Genomic DNA, 18534 nt, shown 5'->3' with positions numbered 1-18534 from the left:
CCCGTCCATGGAGAAAATAAGGCGGCGGGGACGAGGGAACTTAAAATCTTTGAAAAAATTAAAAGCGTGAGAAGTGTCACGAACATAGGTGGGAAGGGTGAACAAGGAGGGATAAGACAGCGTCAAGGTATGCAGAAATGAGTTCGGTGGGGCAAGAGCGAGCTGAGACAATGGGGTCTACCTGGACAGGCAGGTTTGTGGATCTACAGCTTCGTTCCGAGGCCCCGCCCACTTACCTGGTGACGGGCTGGCGACATCGCGCATGCTCAGTACGGGAAGGGCGGTGTTGTTTTTCGTTCTTTGTTGCAGGGGGTCGGCGGTGGCATCGGGATCGGGAGGGGGCCCTCGCCCTCGCCCGCAGGGGCGGGGAGCCGGGGACGGATTATTCTCTGCGGGGCGACACCAACAATTTCCTTTCGGTGAGTATTGAAACAAGTCCGGAGCGGGGAGGTCCCGAATTCAAACAAGAGAACTGGAGAATAAAAGGTGGGGGTGGGGAGGGAGAGAGAAATACAAGGTGATCGGTGAATCCTCAAAGGGGAGGGGATGAACTTTCCCGAACTGGCGGCCTCTCCTCGCTTCCTTCATAGAATCTTCCGGGGTCGGTCCGGGTTGTGAGACCTTCAGACCGTACCGTTTGTTGTTCTGGCCCTGTTAGCAGGATGACGTAAACATATTTCCATATTGTTATTGACAGAGATTTTATATAATTTGTGTTCGGTGTGTTATCTGAATGTACTTGCCTGTGATGCTGCCACAAGTCAGTGTTTCTCTGTACCTGTACCTTCCCGTACTTGTGGACTTGGCAATAAATTCAACAGGACCCGAGAGAACTCAGTGAGACTTAATTCCTGATGACTATGTTGCCTGATTTACTGAGGCTGCGGGAAGTATAGAGCGAGTCCATGGGGAGGCTGGTTTCCATGATGTGTTCAGCTGTGTTCAGTTCTCTGCTGTTTCTGGAAGCCAACAGAAGAGAGCAGCTGTATGAAGGTGTGAGGTATTCGGATGGGATACGTTTTATGATGTGTTGATGAAATTTGGTGAGGGGCAAGGGTAGATGCCAAAGTTCTTATTTGATCTAGTGTTGTCATTTTAGAATCATTTCTACAGTAGTGTGTACTATTAATTCAGTAGCTGTGTTTTGCTGGAGGACCATCAGGGATTGTTCTTGATCCCTTCTGCCACCTGATTCTATCTGCTCATTCCCTGCCCATCCTGTTCAGTCTTGTCCAGAGTGTATCCCATCAGCTCAATGATATCAGCAAACTTTCCTCTAATCTTTGTCTTCATTGCGAAGTAGAAGATAGCGGGGTCAAGGGATATGGGGAGAGGGCAGGAACGGGGTACTGATTGTGTATGATCAGCCATGATCACAGTCAATGGTGGTGCTGGCTAGAACGGCCGAATGGCCTACTCCTGCACCTACTGCCTATTGTCATTCACGTTTTACCTCACTGTTTTCCAGGAATTGTGTATTTTTTTTGGTTAATTGCGGTTACATTGGTACAGCACGTGGCAGGGTAAACACCGCCATGTCAATTTTAGTTCCACTGTTACAAAATATTGCAGTGTTAATCTTTGTCATAATAATCTCAATATATTATGCTATGAGCTCCAGTGTTTCCTTTTCCATTTATTTTTGGTGAGTCACTTCCTCCGTTTCCAGGGTAACAGCCAGCCAGAGCTGCAAGAAGAGTTGCACATTTTATCGCTCTGTGTTCTCCGCCTCCCAGGGTAGAGACAGTGGCCTCGGGAGCAAATGGAACAGAATGATAGTGGGAGGAAAGAATGCTGTGAGTACTTACTGTATGGGATGTGTTACACCAGGGTCAGAAGGAACTGAAAACTGACAAATTGGTGGAGTGGGGTGGCATTAACACAAATCTGTTGAACAGCTTGGGGTGCCCCAAACGTTTTGCAACCAGTTAATATCTGTGCATTCAAGTAGAAGAAAAAAAAACTAATTTTGCAGGAAATGTAAAGTAAGGAGAAAATACTGGAATTGCTCAGCTGATCGGGCAGGATCTTGGACAGTCCCATTTCTGAAATTGGGTCTTCCACCATTTCTCCTTTCACAGATGTAGCCTGATGTACTGAGTTCCCAGTGTTTTCTATTTTGTGATTTTTCTTTAAAAACACTTTGTTCCTGTTACACTGTGGGAAACATGGCAGCCAATTGTGCAGGGTGAGATCCCTCACAGCAATGATATAGTGATCAAATGTGCTCAGTTTGGCTGCTGGAGACAAGCTGAAGTGTATCCGCATCCTCTCACAATCTGCAGACCGGTGAACCAGCCTGAGCACCGGCCCCGGCAGAGGGTCATTAGTTTCTGGTTCCTCCTTAGTTTGTGAATAGGAAATGGCAGGAACACCATGGCAAATCGCTGATTCCAAAGTGTCCTAGAAGAGTCTGTGTGTGGGTTATAATATTGGGATGGAGTCTCTGAGTATATAGAACTGACAGTGTACACGCTTCAGTCCAGATAGATAACTCTACAAACTCCAAAACGTCCAAGAGGAATCTGTATGTGGGTTATAATACTGGTCTGGTGATTCTGAGGATATGGAACTTGCAGTACACTGGTTGGTAATTCTGCAGCTGGGATCAGAACTTCCTGAGTCTGCAGTGAAGCTGAAGTCTCGGGTGGTTAGACGTTGGTTATGGGGAAATCACCAACTACACCACCCAGAGGGACATCATACCTCTCAAGTATTCTGGAAATGTTTGAAGAGGTAACTATGGGGATAGGTGAAGTTGGGCAGTGATGTTGTTCATCTGAACTTTAGTAAAGTCTGTAACAAGATTCCATATGGCAGCTGATCTGTAAGATTAGGTGACATGGGATTCATGGGGAACTGAAGAGGTAGATTCAGACCGGGCTCGATGACAGGAAGCAGAGGGTGATGGTTGAAGTTGGATCTAGCGAGTGGAGCCCTGTGATGATCGAAATGTGCGTGTCACGTTGAGACCTTTGTAATTCATTATTCATGCCATTAGTTTGGATATGAATGTACGTAGCATGGTTAGCAAGTTTGACACGATATTCGGGAGTCTGCTTTATATTGCGACAGGTTACTTTGAATTTCAAAGGGACCATGGGTCTGTTATGGAGATGGGCTGAGGAATGACAAATGGTTTTCCATGTGGGCAAGTAGAAGATGGTGCATTTTGGACAGTCAGACCAGGGTGGGACTGGTATAGTGAATGGGAGGGCATGGAGTGCTGTGGAACGGAGTGACCTGGGAGTACAAGTGTACTGTGGACTGAAAGTGGACATGCAGGTATAGAGGCTGGAAATGAAGTCTTTAATCATTCTGGCCTTCACATTTTGGATTGTGGGCAATATATTGTAGTCATGTAAATAGTTGGTATGGCTGCACAGAGTATTATGTATAGTTGTGTTCACGCTATTGTAGGAAAGATATTATCAATCTAGAGATGGTGCAGAAGAGATTGCTGAAGATGCTGCCTGGACTAGAGGGCCCAGTTATAGAGAGAGGTTGGCCAAGCTGGATCTTCATTCCAGAGGAGAATGGAGGTGACATTGTAGGAGTTTATAAAGTCAAGGGGGAGGTTAGATAATGTGGTTGGTCGTGGTATTTTCCCCAGGGTTCAAGATTCAAGATTGTTTAATATCATTCCAGTACACAGGTGTATAGGAGAACAAAATAATTGTTACTCTGGGTCTGAAGCAGGACAGGAAAAAAAAACAAAATGATAGAGAGCATAATAATAAAAAAACACAATACATACAGTATGATTGCTTTAAAAAAACATTGATTGTATATCCATAAAGTGATGTTAGGCACAGCAGTGTCTGGGCATATGTTGATTGATAGGGAATGTTAAATTAGTGGTGAGGGTATGGAGGGGTGGTTTGGTGAGAGTGAAGGTGTTGATCAGGTTTATTGTTTAGGGAAATAACTGTTTTGAGGCTGATTATCCTGGGGTGGATGTTATGTAGCCTCTTCCCTGATGGGCTGATGTGAGTGGGACGAACAGTCCCTGACCAGGGTGTGTGGGACCCTTGATGGTACTGTTTATGGTACTCTTCTAGCAGCTTTATGTGGATACGTGCTTGATGACAAGTAGGCCTTGTTCTGGTGTTTGGATTTGCAACTGTGTGTGAGCAGAGTGTAGAGCAGTGGTCTCAGGACAAGGCTGAGGGTATCACAGGTTGACGATGATGGGAAGGGAGGACCAGTTGTGCACCCTGACAGTCTGTCGTCAGTTGGTTAGAAAGTCCACCACCCAGTTGCATAGTGGTGTGTTTAGACAGAGGCGTGGGTGTCATAAGGGGACATGAGACTGGACCTAAATGCAGGAAGCAGGCACTGAAGTACTAGGGACAGGACGGGAACAACTAAACGATAGACAAGATGTGGAGACTGTGGCGTGCGTGAGGGATGTGGTGTTCAAAGTGGTTCTGGGGTTCAGGCAGGATCTTGGAGTTCTCTGGGTGGGCCGCATAGCTCCTGGGCAGGTCAAGGGGCACAACCCATCAAAGGTGAGGGATAGGAAGGGGCAGTCTTCTGGGCAGGTCACATAACTCCTGGGCAGGACTCGGACCTCCCAGGCAGAAACACGGGGGCCTGGGGAAGTCACGGGGCACCTGGGTAGGTCGCGGGGCACAACCCATCAAAGGTGAGGGATAGGAAGGGGCAGTCTTCTGGGCAGGCCACATAACTCCTGGGCAGGGCCCGGACCTCCCAGGCAGAAACATGGGGGCCTGGGGAAGTCACGGGGCACCTGGGTAGGTCGCGGGGCACAACCCATCAGAGGTGAGGGATAGGAAGGGGCAGAGCCCTCCACCGAGCAATGGCAGTCCGGCCTGGCTTACCCGACGGAGGCAAGGGATAGGAAGGGAGCTCGGTCCAGGGTGACTTCCAGACTCACTCGCAGAACTCGTCTATAATGGTGCGTACTCCAAGCCAGGATGAACAGGACAACCCCCAACTCTACTCAGTCCCAGAGCCCCTTAACTATACCGCCAGCCGATGGGTATCAGGTGCACCTCCTTGAGCCCAAACAAGCCAAGATGATCCAAAGGTGTGACTAATTGGACTCAAGGGTGAAACGAGGGATGGTTACAAGATCCGGAGTCCGTGAACTGGAATGCGGGCTCTGGACCGGACCATAACAGCGGGAATTTGTTCAAGGTTTGTGGGACAACGGTGTTGAATGCTGAAACGAAATCCAGAAACAACATTTTGACCTAATTGTCTCTTTGTTAGGCATGTCAGGCCAAGGGGAATGACAGATGCAACGTCATCTGCCACTTAGCGATTCAGTCGGTAAGCATACTGGTGAGTGTCGAGTGAACCAGGATTGGAATTTTTGATCTGTGCCATTAACAGCCGTTCAAAGCACTTAATGCTAATTGGCAACAGCTCCACTGGGCAGTAGGTGCTTTGTTCTGAATGTGTAGAGTTCTGTGGTACAGGGATGATGGTGGATGATTCAAAGCACGTGGGAACAGCAGCCTGGATGAGTGAAGTGTTGACAATGGCTGTGAAGACAACAACGCGCATATGTACACTCTTTCTGTGAGCTCAGCCTGGATGCTTTCTGGCCAGAGTCCTCATTAACTTTGCTGTTACAGACAATGTATGCTCAGCTCTGAGGGGAGTAGCTTTCCTGGCTGGCTTGTGTTGCATGGTTCGAAGCATTGTTTGGAGTGCCAGGGAGGGGAGTGTCATTGGTACAGTCAAGCCTTGTGTAGTCTGTAAACCCTTGATGCCTGGCCACATCCACCAGTGTGCGTTTCCCAGGGTTGGGGAGTCCAAACCAAAAAGCACAGATACAATAGAGCGGCGAGATCGGAGAGACCTGAGAGGTAATCTCAATACACAGAGGCAGGGAGTATCTGGAGTGAGCTGTTCAGTGTTTGCATCGTTGGTTATCTACCTTGGGGTCAGTACCCTCACCGTGTTTGGAAATTCCCACTCACTGTCGCCTGTCTGTGAGCAGCTGGAAATTAAAGAAAGACTCAAGATGCTGGAGACCTGAAATCAACTCAGAAAATGTTGAAAGCCATTTTGACACAGGGTGTTGGAGCTGAAAAATCATCTTTCCACAGGTGATCTTCATCTGTTGAGTGTTCATTTTGTTTGCAGCTTTTTAGTACATCGCCTTGGAAGGAGTTCAGTCTCTTGGGAAGCAAAGTTGTGTGGAACTGGGAAATCTGGTTGAAAACTATCAGATGGAATCTCTGTTACACCAACCTGTGTGAAATGTGGGAAAGATGTGCAAGACTCTCGGTGTGGGCTGTGACCTTGTGAGGTTGGATCCTGGGACACCACTCGTTTTTTCTAACCAGATAAAAATGAATGCAGTGATAAAGTTACCTGGGTCTATGAGGTTATCAGTTAGTATTTCTGTTCTGTGCTCAGGTGTTTGGTTCTGAAGTTTTTTTGGAAGCAAAGCAGAGAATGACTTCCCATTCCATCCCACACAGGGTGAGGCTGTGATTAAATATTCTATTTTGTGTTTGCGCCAGTAGAAATAGACCGGGGTTCCAGAATTCAATTCACATTTGGAAATTCCCCATCACTGTCACCTGTCTATCTGCCAGTGGGAGTCAAAGAGAAACTCGAGATGCTGAAGATAGAACAGAACATGGAACAGTACATCTCGGGAACAGGCCCTTCGGCCACAATGGTGTGCCAAACCAGCTGAAAAGTAAATCAAACCCCCCCCAACAAAAAACTAATCCGTCCTTCTTACACAGTGTCCATATCCTCTCAATATTCCTCACACCCTTGTGCCTATCTAAACGAGTCTTCAAAGACTCCGATGTATTGTCTTCCACCACCATAACAGACAGCTCATTCCAGGCATTCACCACTCCCTCCCTGAGTAAAACAATTTACCCTCACATTTCCTTTGCAACTATTCCCTCACTCCTTCATTGCATGTCCTCTGGTATTGGACATTTCTAACCAGTGAAAAGATACACCCTGTCTACTCTATCTATGTCTTAGATAACCTTATAAACCTCTATTAAATCTTCCCTCAGTCCCCACCGCTCCAAGGAAAACAACCTAAGATCTCCAGTAAAATCTGGATAATATTTGAATCCATTCTGACGTAAGGTTAGGAAACCGTATCATTAACTTTTTTCCTCTCCCCACGGCAGTTCCTTATCTGCTGAGCATTTGTAGTGATTCCAGTTTCTCTTGATTACATTCACCCTGGAACATGTTAAATTTCCTGTGAACAGAGCAGTGCACTAGCGCTTGTTTTGTGATAGAAGAGCAGGAAAGAAATCAGAGCTTTTCCCTGTAAATTATCCTGGTACCAGTTGTCCTTTTAATCCTCGACATGTTTTCACTACAATTGTTGATGACAAGGTTCACAAAATAAGCTGAGGAATGATGCGCTTTATGCATGTGGAGCATTTGATGGCCCTGGGCCTGTGTTCAGTGGAGTTCAGAGGGATGGTGGTTGGGGGTGGGGGTGATTATTTACACCAACCGAATAACAACAAGCCTGGATACATTGGGAATGGAGAGGGTGTCTGGATTAGACAGAGAGTCTGAGATCTGAGAGTGCTGCCTCAGAATAAAGAAGCATCACTTTAAAACTGAGATGTGAGTAATTACTTTATGTAATGTTTGTTGATCTATAGAATTTGAAGCCACAGAGGGTGGTGGAGGCTGTCGTTGGGTATATTCATGTTCTGGATTGCTAAATAGGTTGAGTGTTATAGCAGGGAAGCAGGAATACCGTGTTAGAAAAAGATCTTCCATGATTGATTATGGAGCAGACTGAAATGACCGAATCACCGAATTCTACTCCTATATATTATGATTTGTATCTTATACCATGACTGAGCCCCGGTATGTGTATCCCATCACAAACAAGATAAAATCGTCAGATGCTGGAAATCCAAGAAACACACACAAAATGCTGGAGTAACTGAGAAACCCAGGCAGCATCTATGGAAGAGAGTCGAGTCGACATACAGATGCTGCCTGACCTGATGAGTTCCTCCAGCATTTTGTGTGTGTTCTTTTGTATCCCATGTCAGGTTTTGTAAAGTGTAAGGGGCAGATACAGATTACAATGTCAATTAGTTTAAATCTTTGTTCTCCTTTCCATTGTTAACCTGCTTCATTATCTCTCTGGTTAAAGTTAGAACTGTGTTTAGAGATTTATTGGAAGAAAAGCCCACGACTGGAAGTGAATCACAGCTGAAGTCAAGGGAACAACAAGTGAACCAGCCCGAGGACTGAGAGCATCAACTGGAGAGAACCCTTCTGACTCAGAGTTTCCAGTGATTCAGTCAGGAGAAAGTTTGGTGAGTCTCATTTACTCAAACACCGGTCCTTTAGACATTACAATTCTGTACCCAGGAAAATAGGAAAAAGCTGGAGTGAAACTGAATAAACCTAGAAGTGCCAGTTATGCCAGTTGCAATCACTCCAGATCTGTCAGCATCAGCTCTGTCAAGCTACGCACTTTCCTCGTATTAACACGTACAAACAATTCAATTCAAACGTGCCACTCCTGATGTTTCCTTGCTTGTCTGTGTTAGGTCATAATAATCTCAAAATGCGTTGAGAATTTCTTCCCTTTATAAGTCGCCACAACTGTTTCCTGCTGTAGTGATAGCAGAAATGTGGCATTACCATGATCTACAGCAACCTGTCATTGACTCCTCTGGCCATTGCAAGCTGCAATGATATACTTGCCCTCGAGTGTATCGTCGTGCAAGCCTCTGCCAAGAGCAAACCTCTTGAAGCCAAATGTCCCAGCACCACATTTCATTCAGTCCGAACTAGCAAATGCCAAACAAAAATTTACATTTATGTAGCCTGGCAACATCAAGTACTTTTCTGCCTATAAATTGTCAGAACCTATGAATCTGTGATTAAGCAGAAATAGGTTTGGCATTGTTTCCATTTGACCCTGTACCAAAGGCGTGGGATATACCTGTGCTTGAGATGAACGAATGTTCTTGCAGCCAGGACTGCTGGAGCTGCTGGAATTGGTTTACACTCAGTGATTTCAGGATGGGAAGCAGCGTGTTGGGTCACATGATGAAGCAGTTGATATTAAGGTAGATACAATGTTCAGAGAGAGTGTGGAAATATTGGCTGTGGACAGGGCATCATTTAGTGAAAAGCAGCAACAGTTTACCCACCCTCTACCCCCCCTCACTCCCCTTATCACCCTCCCATTTTTTGGCCGGTGTTAATCATGGGAGTTACAAACTCTTTCTACTCACTGACCAGTGGAAGTAAAGCCTTTGATTCCATTCAAAGCCCAGTTTCTTTATAAAGAGTGTGGTTGAAGTGCTGTTGAGGTGAACATAAGGGAATGCCTAATGAAAGTTTAAATCAGATCAGTATCAGGTTTGGAGGGCCGAGTGGCCCACTTATGCATTTGGTGCGTTGATCAGAAAAGTTCTGAAAGTTTAATTAGTGTAAACCAATATAACTTCTGCATATTAATTATATTGTTAAACTAGAAAGAAACACTACATTGATTAACTATATGCATCGAGATTTGTGCATTAATGTTGTACCCCAGCCGGTTGCAGATCGACCATGACTCATTCGGTAATCTGGCCAGCGTGGTACGGGACCGAATAACACGTTCCCTGTTACCGACTCTACAGTCTCCCCATCTACCACGCGCACCAGCTCACCACCCTGCCTATGCCCATGCGCGCCCTCTCGTGGAGCTTTGTCACCATCGTGCTCCGGGGCTGATGTTGAGACGATTTAAGCATGCTGTGCATGCCCCATATCTCTCGTGAAGTGACATGAGATTTACTTGTTTCTCATTGGTGGGAGCAAATGCCAGTTTAGCATACCAACCAATGGGAATATGGGTTTCATCATTAAGGTGTTCCCTCCGTAGACCCCACCACGTGTTTCCTAACCTGACTCCCGGGAAAGATCCAACAAGCTCGTTTTTTTCATGACACTCTTCCTCGCCAAGGAGTTGGCGGAGCTGCAGGGGTGATGGATTGAAGTGGGAGAACTAGCGAGGATGAAGAGTGCTTCAGTATACAGTATTTGTAGCCAACACCGGTAAAGTGTTGCCCTGCAAGTGCGGTGTGGGGAGGGGAGTGATTTTGAGAGCAAGTCACAGTCTTACTATATGACACAATGGGCTGGAGGGACACAGCGGCTGCCTTTTGTTTGAGGTGTCTGAGTTTAACGAACAGAGTAAACAGACCCACCTCGGGCCAGCAGGCTGTCCCACTGGGTGTTGTGGGGACAGACACTTGGAGTATGGTTGCTCTGACTGAATTAGCGATTTATCTGAGGGACAAAATGCGACATTTATAAGTGTGTTATTGACAGAAAGCTATATTCCTCACATTCCTTCTTCATCTTTCCTGCCTATCCCCTCCCTGTTTCCCCTCCCCGCCCCTTGATCTTTCACATTACTGTTTTTTTCAGCTGGCCCCCTACCAGCCTTCTTCCCACTCTCCCTCCACCTTCTTTAGAGGGCGCCTAAACCCTCCCTCTTCAGTCCTGACGAAGGATCTCGGCCCGAAACATTGACTGTTCATTTCCACGGATGCTGCCCGACCTGCTGAGTTCCTCCAGCGTGTTGTGCGAGCAGCCGTCACCATGTTGATGGTTAGAGGGGCTGAATGGCCTCCTCCTGCTGGTTCTCACTTGATGTTTCAGTGCTCCTGCCCACTGAGGCCCCAGAGGAATGTGAATAGTAATTAGCATTTATAAATATAGAAGTGATTTCAATGAAGCCTGCACAATGCCTGTTTTGGTCTGAATTGTGTGTTGGACCAGAATGAGAATTGAACACATAACTCTGAGACCGGGGGATGGAGTGGGTGGAACGATGGGAATGGGGAAGATACACAGGGAATTTTAAAAATGTAGTTGGTGTAAATATGAAATAGTGTGGGAAATACAGTCAGGCAGCAGGTGACGGGCAAGGAGAGTAGAGTCACCGGTTCAGGTGGGAGACCCTCCACACATCACGTGATCCCATTAGTCACTCCCATTTCAAACGTAGATCTGCAGCGTCTGCGGAGTTTTGCTTCCGAGACCGCACGCTCGCTTTGATGACTATCACTTTGCAAATACTCCAGTCCCCGGATGAGAGGTGGTTTTCTTTCCATTCAGTGTTGAAGCGGATTGTCGGCGGGGAGCCGGGGGACGGGTAGCTGTCTACGCGGCAAGTACGCCAAGTTCCCAGGGGTGAGTATTGAGGCCAGTCTGGAGGGGAAAACGAGAACGACGATTTCCCATTGGTGAGGTATCCCGAGGGGGCAGACCTGATGTTGGGCAGTGAGTCGCGTTAATACCCCAAACTGAGGTCTCGTTCCGCTTCCTGGATACCTCCTGCCGGGGTTGGTCCGGATTGTCAAAATATTACACTGAATCACCTCGGATGAGCCGTTGATCTGGCTGCAGGAGGGGTTGAGGTGGTGATGCCGGGACTAAATCCATCCGTTGATTTTGCACCTGCAGAACCTGTTTCCAGCCACCTCAGTGATACATATCTCTGATTACACCACCCTGTGTGAGATGTGCGAGGCTCTCACTGTGGACTGTCACCCTATGAGGTTGGATCCTGTGATACCACAAATATTTTGTAAAGTGTGAGGTACAGTTACAGATTTCTTCACTTGGGTCATTATATATGCATTCAGGATTTAATTTTCAGGTTAATGCTATGGTCTCGTTTGTATTAGTAACATACGTCATTACCTGTCTGGTTAAAGTTAGACCCGCAGTGAGAGATTTATTGGAGAAAAGCCCACAACTGAAGACAAGGGAACAAGTGAACCAGTCTGAGGACTGAGAGCACCGACTGGCGAGAACCCTTCTGATTCGGAGTTTGGTGAGTCTCATTTACTCTAACACTGGTCCTTTAGACTTCACAAGGAAGGTAGGAAATAGCTGGAGAGGGACTGAGTAAGACTATCAATACCAGTTATGCCTCTGTCAGACCCAATGGTAATCACTCCAGATTTTCTAATTGCTGTCAGCATCCCAGCTCTGTGAAGCCACGCACATTTCCTCATATTGTTTGCCCATTTCAAACTCTTATCAGTTCTGATCTTTCCTTGCTTGTCTGTGTTACGTTATAATAATCTCAAACTACGTTGAGAATTTCTTCCCTTTATAAGTCGCCGCAACTGTTTCCTGCTGTAGGGATTGCAGAAATGTGGAATTTCCATGAACTACAGCAACATGTCATTGACTCCTCTGTCTATTGCAAGCTGCAATGATACACCTGCCCTTGAGTATATCGTCGTGCAAGCCTCTTGAAGCCAAATGTCTAGCCTAAATGTCAAAGCCTAAGAGCAAACCCTCTTGAAGCCAAATGTCCCAGCACCACATTTCATTCAGTCCGAACTAGCAAATGCCAACCAATAATTTACATTTACGTAGCCTGTCGTCATCAAGTACTTTTCTACGATAAAGTTGTCAGAACCTACGAATCTGTGAATAAGCAGAAATAGGTTTTGCAATGAAGTTATGTTCCCATTTGACCCTGTACCAAAGGCAAGGGTTATATCTGTACTTGAGATGAACAGATGTTCTTGCAGCCAGGACTGCTGGAGCTGCCAGAGTCTGTTTACTCTCAGTCATTGCGGGGTGGGAACCAGAGTGTTTGGTCAGATGATAGAAGAGTATATATAAAGGTAGATGTGATGTTCAGAGAGACTGTGGAAGGATCGGTTGTGGACAGGGTGTCATGTAGTCAGTTGGAAATGTGTTTAATTTAATACAATATGTATTAAGAATAAGAGTAACATAGAACATGGTTCAGTACATGGATGGTACATGTTATCACCATTACATAGACTTGACTTACAAGGGCAGGTTTGTTGTTTGATGCTCCAGGTTTTAGTTGTTTCAGAATACATATGGAGGGAGGTGAAAGGGGGACAATTAAAATTACTAATCAGGGATAATATCACAGTGACAGAGAACATCATGGAGGGACCATCGACAGTCTCCGAGTGGGTGAAAGTCGGAAACAGGAAGGGGGCTATCATTCCGGGAGTATTACATCCGACTCCCCCAAAGCCACTAGGTTAATAAGGAGCAGGCAACTTGGTAGTGTTTGGAAAGGTGCCAATGCAACAAGGTTGTTATCATAAACAAAAAGTACACTGCAGATGCTGTGGTCAAACAGCACATACAACAAGCTGGAGGAACTCAGCGGGTAGGGCAACATCCGTGGAAATGAGCAGTCTACGTTTCTGGCTGAGACCCTTCATAAGGACTGAAGAGGGAGGGGGCAGGGGCCCTATAAAGAAGGGAGGGGGAGAGGGTGGGAAGGAGAAGGCTGGTAGGTGCCAGGTGAAATAACCAATAAGAGGAAAGTTCAAGGGGTGGGGTAGGGGAATCAGCGAGGGGATAGGCAGGAAAGGTGAAGAAGGAATCTAAGGGGAAAGCACTGTGTGATAGAGGAAAGCAAAATAATAGGAGAGGTGATAGGAAGCTGGAAGAGGAGGCAGAGTGAAACTGGAATGGAGAAGGGAGAGGGAGGGAATTACCGGAAGCTGGAGAATTCAATGTTCATGCCAAGGGGCTGGAGACTACCCAGACAATATATGAGGTGTTGCTCCTCCAACCTGAGTTTGGCCTCATCATAGCAGTAGAGGAGGACATTTCTGAATGATAGTGTGAAGCAGAGTTGAAGTGGGAGGCAACCAGGAGATCCTGTCTGTTGTGGCAGACAGAGCGAAGGTGCTTGATGAAGCGGTCCCCCAATCTGCGTCGGGTCTCGCCGATGTACAGGAGCCACACCGGGAGCACCGGATGCAATAGGTGTCCCCAACAGACTCAAAACTGAAGTGTTGCCTCACCTGGAAGGACTGTTTGGGGCCCTGAATGGTGGTAAGAGAGGAAGTGTCGGGGCAGGTGTAGCACTTACGCTGGCAGGGAAAAGTGCCCGGTGGGAGATCTGTGGGGAGGGATGTGTGGACCAGGCAGTCATGGAAGGAACGAGCCCTGCAAAAAGCAGAGAGCGGTAGAGAGGGAAAGATGTCCTTAGTGGTGGGGTCCTGTTGAAGGTGGCGGAAGTTGTGGAGGATAATATGCTGGATCCAGAGGCTGATGGGTTGGTAGGTGAGGACAAGGGGAACACGGTCCCTGTTGCGGTGACAGGAGAATGGGGTGAGTGCTGAAGTGCGGGAAATGGAGGAGATGTGGGTGAGGGCATCATTGATGATGGCATGATACTTAAAGAAAGAGGACGTTTGAGATGTCCTGGAATGGAAAGCCTCATCCTGGGAGCAGATGCGGCAGTGACAGAGGAACTGGGAACAGGGAATAGCATTTTTACATTTGGCAGGGTAGGAAGAGGTATAATCAAGGTAGTTATGGGAGTCAGTGGGTTTACAGAAGATGTCAGTAGGCAGTCTATCTCCAGAGATGGAGACCGAGAGATTGAGAAAGGGGAGAGAAGTGTCCGAAATGGACCAAGTGAATTTGAGGGCTGGGAGAAAGTTAGAGGCAAAGTCAATGAAATTACCGAGCTCAGCATGGGTGCAGGAAGCAGCACCAATGTAGTCATCAATGTAGTGAAGGAAAAGTTGGGGAGCAGTACCAGAATAGATTTGGAGCATTTATATACCCTACTAAGGCACCCTTTTCGCCACGAGAACTATTATTATCTAATTCTGTTCTCCCTGCCCTCTCCCCATTCACACACTGTTTTCTGCACTTCCCAGTTAACGTCCTCTGTGTTTCTCAAAATCAAAACCCTACTTTGTTTTGCTCTTTTTAGTGTCAGCTATATGTTATGCAAAACTTTATCTATGTTCTTCAATATAGAGGCCTCGATAGATCTCTTTTTACTATTCCGAAAGCATTATATTTGAGACTGGCCAGATAGTGATTAGGGAGATACGGCTGTAAGATGCCCGGGGCTGGGTGCTCATTATTACAGATCACTTGAATGCTGTGAAAGACCAGCAGCTCAAATCAAAGATGCAACATCGACGTTAAGTGAGGGTTCCGAGTGTTTCAAATTTTGATATACGGCAGAAATAATGCAAAGTGGGCGCGATTGTAAATCAATGTCAGCGGGGAAATCATGCTACGAAAAGAATGTACACCAGAGAGTCTGTAAGAGATGGTTGAGATTAGGAACAGTTCTCTAACCGGGTGTTACAAATGCAAAGCAAGCGTGCGAAGAGCTGTTCAGGAAACATGAGTTCCCTTTTACCAGAACTTGCCGTTTCAAATTAATGAATGTTGTTTTCCCTTTGAGATTGTGCTCATTGTGGGTGTTTCTGAGCTGATCTCCTCAAAGTCCTGTAGAAGCAAAGACTTTGCTTCTGTTCAAAGACTCGATACATATCAAACGGTAGGAGGTGCCCGGCTACAGAAAGCAGCGTGTGGCATTGCGGAATGAAAGCCATGATTTCACTGCAAGCTCGGTGGGCTAGTAGCCAATTTACTCCTGCTATGTTTACAAGAAAAGCTCTGACCACAGAGTGATTGTAAATCAATTTAAGGAGGTCAGACCGAGGCTCGCGGGTATCCATCTGGAGCCTCAATAGTTTTCTTTACTATTCAGAAAGCGTCATGTTTGAATCCGGCCAAATAGCGCTTGCAGATGACCGGGACTGGGTGCTTATTATTACAAATTGCACGATGCTGTGAAGGAACGGAAGCTCCAAGGGCAGGAGGCAGCGCAGATGTTTAGTAAGGAATCCGAATATTCTTCAATCTTGATACAGATGTAGCAGTACTGCAGAATGGGTGTGATTTGAAAATCAGACTATCGATTGTAAACATAAGAGAGCCTGGAAATCCAGAGTAACACATGCTATTTGCTGGAATAATCCAGAAGTTCAGACACCAACTATGGAAAGGAATTTCTCGACCCAAAACATCGACTGTTTGTATTTCTCCACAGATGCTGCCTGACCTGCTAATTTCCTCCGGGATTTTGTTGTTGTTACGGGAACAGTGTCGAGAATCCAAGCTAAGATCTCTCAATTGGTCAAACGTAAGTTGCATTTGAAGGTGTGCATTTCATATTGAGAGACAAGCAATTGCCAAAGCTTTCACAACTTATTGAGTCTGGCACATTGCTTCTTAATGTGTATGTTACTAACCTACGGGGAAAAGGTTTGTTTGCGTTTGCTTTTCCCTTTGAAATACTGTGAATGCTCTATGCTGCTGGATCAGGCTCCTTCAAGTGCTGCTGAGTCAGCGGGCCTCCAGCGATCTGCAGACCCGTCACGGCATGAGCTAGATCTGAAATGACAGCACAATTGTGAAACAGGACCGGCTGGGATGCTGTGCGCAGGTTTCGGAGTGTCCGGACATGGGGTTTAATACTAGAGTAATGAGGGATTAGACACCGTGTTACTTGGCACCTGTAGAGTGTGTAATGTGTGTCTTGGCTCAATGAGCTGTTTCACCATCTGTAAGTCTATCTGTATCTACCTCTTCCTCAATAATGCCTTATCCCCGCTCCTCCTGTCACATTATCATTCCCAACCACTGCCCCTGCAGGGAGGCAGGACTAGGATCATTCAGTCCCTCTCTATATGTGAGGGAGCAGAATGACTCAGTCCGTGCCTGGGTGCAAACCCCCCTGTATGCCAGGCGCATGCTCCGTTCACAGGGGGAGGCCACCGAGCTGGGTTTATCTCTCATTCCCATTGATGCCGGGCTTCCTCAGGCATTAGGAAAGGCGGTAGGATCATCAGCTTAGTTAGATACTTCCAGTCCGTGGACACAAAGGGAAAGAGGCCATTATCAAACCCCACACCTGATATCCGCCGCCATTCCTCTCAGTATGGGAATTGTCGCACTGGGGCACTGGCCAGCAGTCGGCGGTCGAGGAATTTCCAGGAGGGAAGGCGTGATATGGGATGTGGTTCGATGAGTTCATCCTTGTTCACGTCTCAGTTACTCTCAGAAGTTGCAGTGCTGGTCCCTTCCTTCTATCACAACATTAGTCTCTGGGTAGTTTGTTAACATCTTAAGTTAAATGCAAATACATTTGAGAAAAAAAAGACCACCAAACAGCAATTTTACTTTCACTGCTCTGGGGGGAAATAATCATGAAAGGTATGAAATGAGGGAACTTCTAGTGTCTGAGTCCATGACCTGATATCCCCCAGGCTGCGGCAACACCGTCCACACTACAAGTGTAATCTCAGGTTACTGGGAGCGTGGGATTTAGGAGAATAAATTAGTAGATGTCACAGAATATTGCAAGAAACATAATTTGTTGTAGTTTGATTTTAAGCTTCCACATATAGTCTGGCTCGCTCATACTGTAAATTGAGTAGAGGCACTGATGTATTTGACAAATGTCTTCAGGAAAGTTTCCTTAATGGGTAAGTTGAAGATCCAAAGAGAGAGCGTGTGACACTTACTGTCCGAGTAGGGAATGAGACGGGTCACATGTACCAGAAGTCTGTGTAGGGAAACTATTTGTAGCTGGTGATCACAATGTCATCAGATTCAAAGGAAGTATGGACAACGCTAGCTCTGGTCCATGGGTTGAGATTCTAAATTGGAGAAAGATCAATTTTGATGGTATCATAAAGTATCTGAATTGTGTGGATAGGGACAGGTTGTATTCTGGCAAATGTGTACTTGTATGTGGAGACATTGAAATATAAAATTTATAGACTTCACGGCATTTATATGCCTATCAGAATAAAGGGTTAAATATACCTGTTTTTGAGAACCTTGGTTTTCAGGAGATATTGAGGCAAAAAAAAGGCAAAGAAAATACGGGGTGCATAATAGGTGTACGCAGAACGGAATTAAATGAGGTACTTATGGAGTCACGGAAATGCAAGATGAAACTGGAGAAAGAAACCAGGAAGGCAATAGGATTGCAGTGGACAAAACTGATTGTCTGGATAGTAATGTATGTGTGGAGGATAGAGGAATTCTCAATTGGAATTTTCCAGTCAGGAAAAGGACACAATATTTGTAGAAGTGAGGCAAGGGAGAAGTGAGGGCATGGATGTTATACAGATTATAGATAAGTAAGTGTTTGGCATATTGGGCAAATTAGAGTGTATAAATCTCCAGCGACTGACAAGTTGATCCCTCAGAACCCGATGGAGGCGAGTGTGGAAATTGCAGGGACGTAGCCAATATGCTTAAATTATGTTCAGCCACAGGAGATTGGAGGTTAGCTAATGCTGATCCGCTGTTTAAAAAGGGCCCCAGAATTAAACCAGGAAATAATTGATCAGTGCGCCCAACATTAGTTGTGGGAAGACATTGGAAGGACTGGTTATAGGAGTATTTAAATAAACAGGACTGATAAAACAAAATGACTTTGTGTGTTCTGGGCAATCTTATTGAGTTTTTTGCAGAAGATATGAGGAACGTTACCAGGAAAGTTGATGAAGGCAGGGCACTGGATACTTTCTACGTGGACTTTAGCAAGGCATTTGACAAGATCATTTGACATAGGATGTTGACCAATAAATTTCATTCCCTTGGCATTCAAGGTAAAGTAGTAAATGGGAGTAGACATTAGCATACAGGAGGAAGGTGGATAGTGGTAGCAGATGGTTGCCTCTCTGACTGGAG

At 46.1% G+C, this 18534-nt stretch overlaps 1 protein-coding gene across 1 annotated transcript in view; it reads left to right on the top strand.

The window, feature by feature from the left end:
* Positions 1-280: 280 nt before the first annotated feature.
* Positions 281-18534, top strand: part of LOC140720945 (NACHT, LRR and PYD domains-containing protein 3-like) — a 55712-nt gene continuing 37458 nt past the window's right edge. Inside the window, exons 1-5 of the mRNA XM_073035791.1 lie at positions 281-419; positions 8141-8306; positions 11116-11190; positions 11718-11836; positions 15878-15970. Coding sequence (XP_072891892.1) covers positions 15878-15970 — 93 coding nt within the window. The 5' untranslated portion in view covers positions 281-419; positions 8141-8306; positions 11116-11190; positions 11718-11836. The remainder of the gene's footprint in view (positions 420-8140; positions 8307-11115; positions 11191-11717; positions 11837-15877; positions 15971-18534) is intronic.

This window comes from Hemitrygon akajei, unplaced genomic scaffold (genome assembly GCF_048418815.1).
Source record: "Hemitrygon akajei unplaced genomic scaffold, sHemAka1.3 Scf000048, whole genome shotgun sequence".
Taxonomy (NCBI): domain Eukaryota; kingdom Metazoa; phylum Chordata; class Chondrichthyes; order Myliobatiformes; family Dasyatidae; genus Hemitrygon; species Hemitrygon akajei.
Note: the sequence above shows the minus strand (reverse complement) of the source record. Positions and strands in the feature narration are given on the sequence as shown.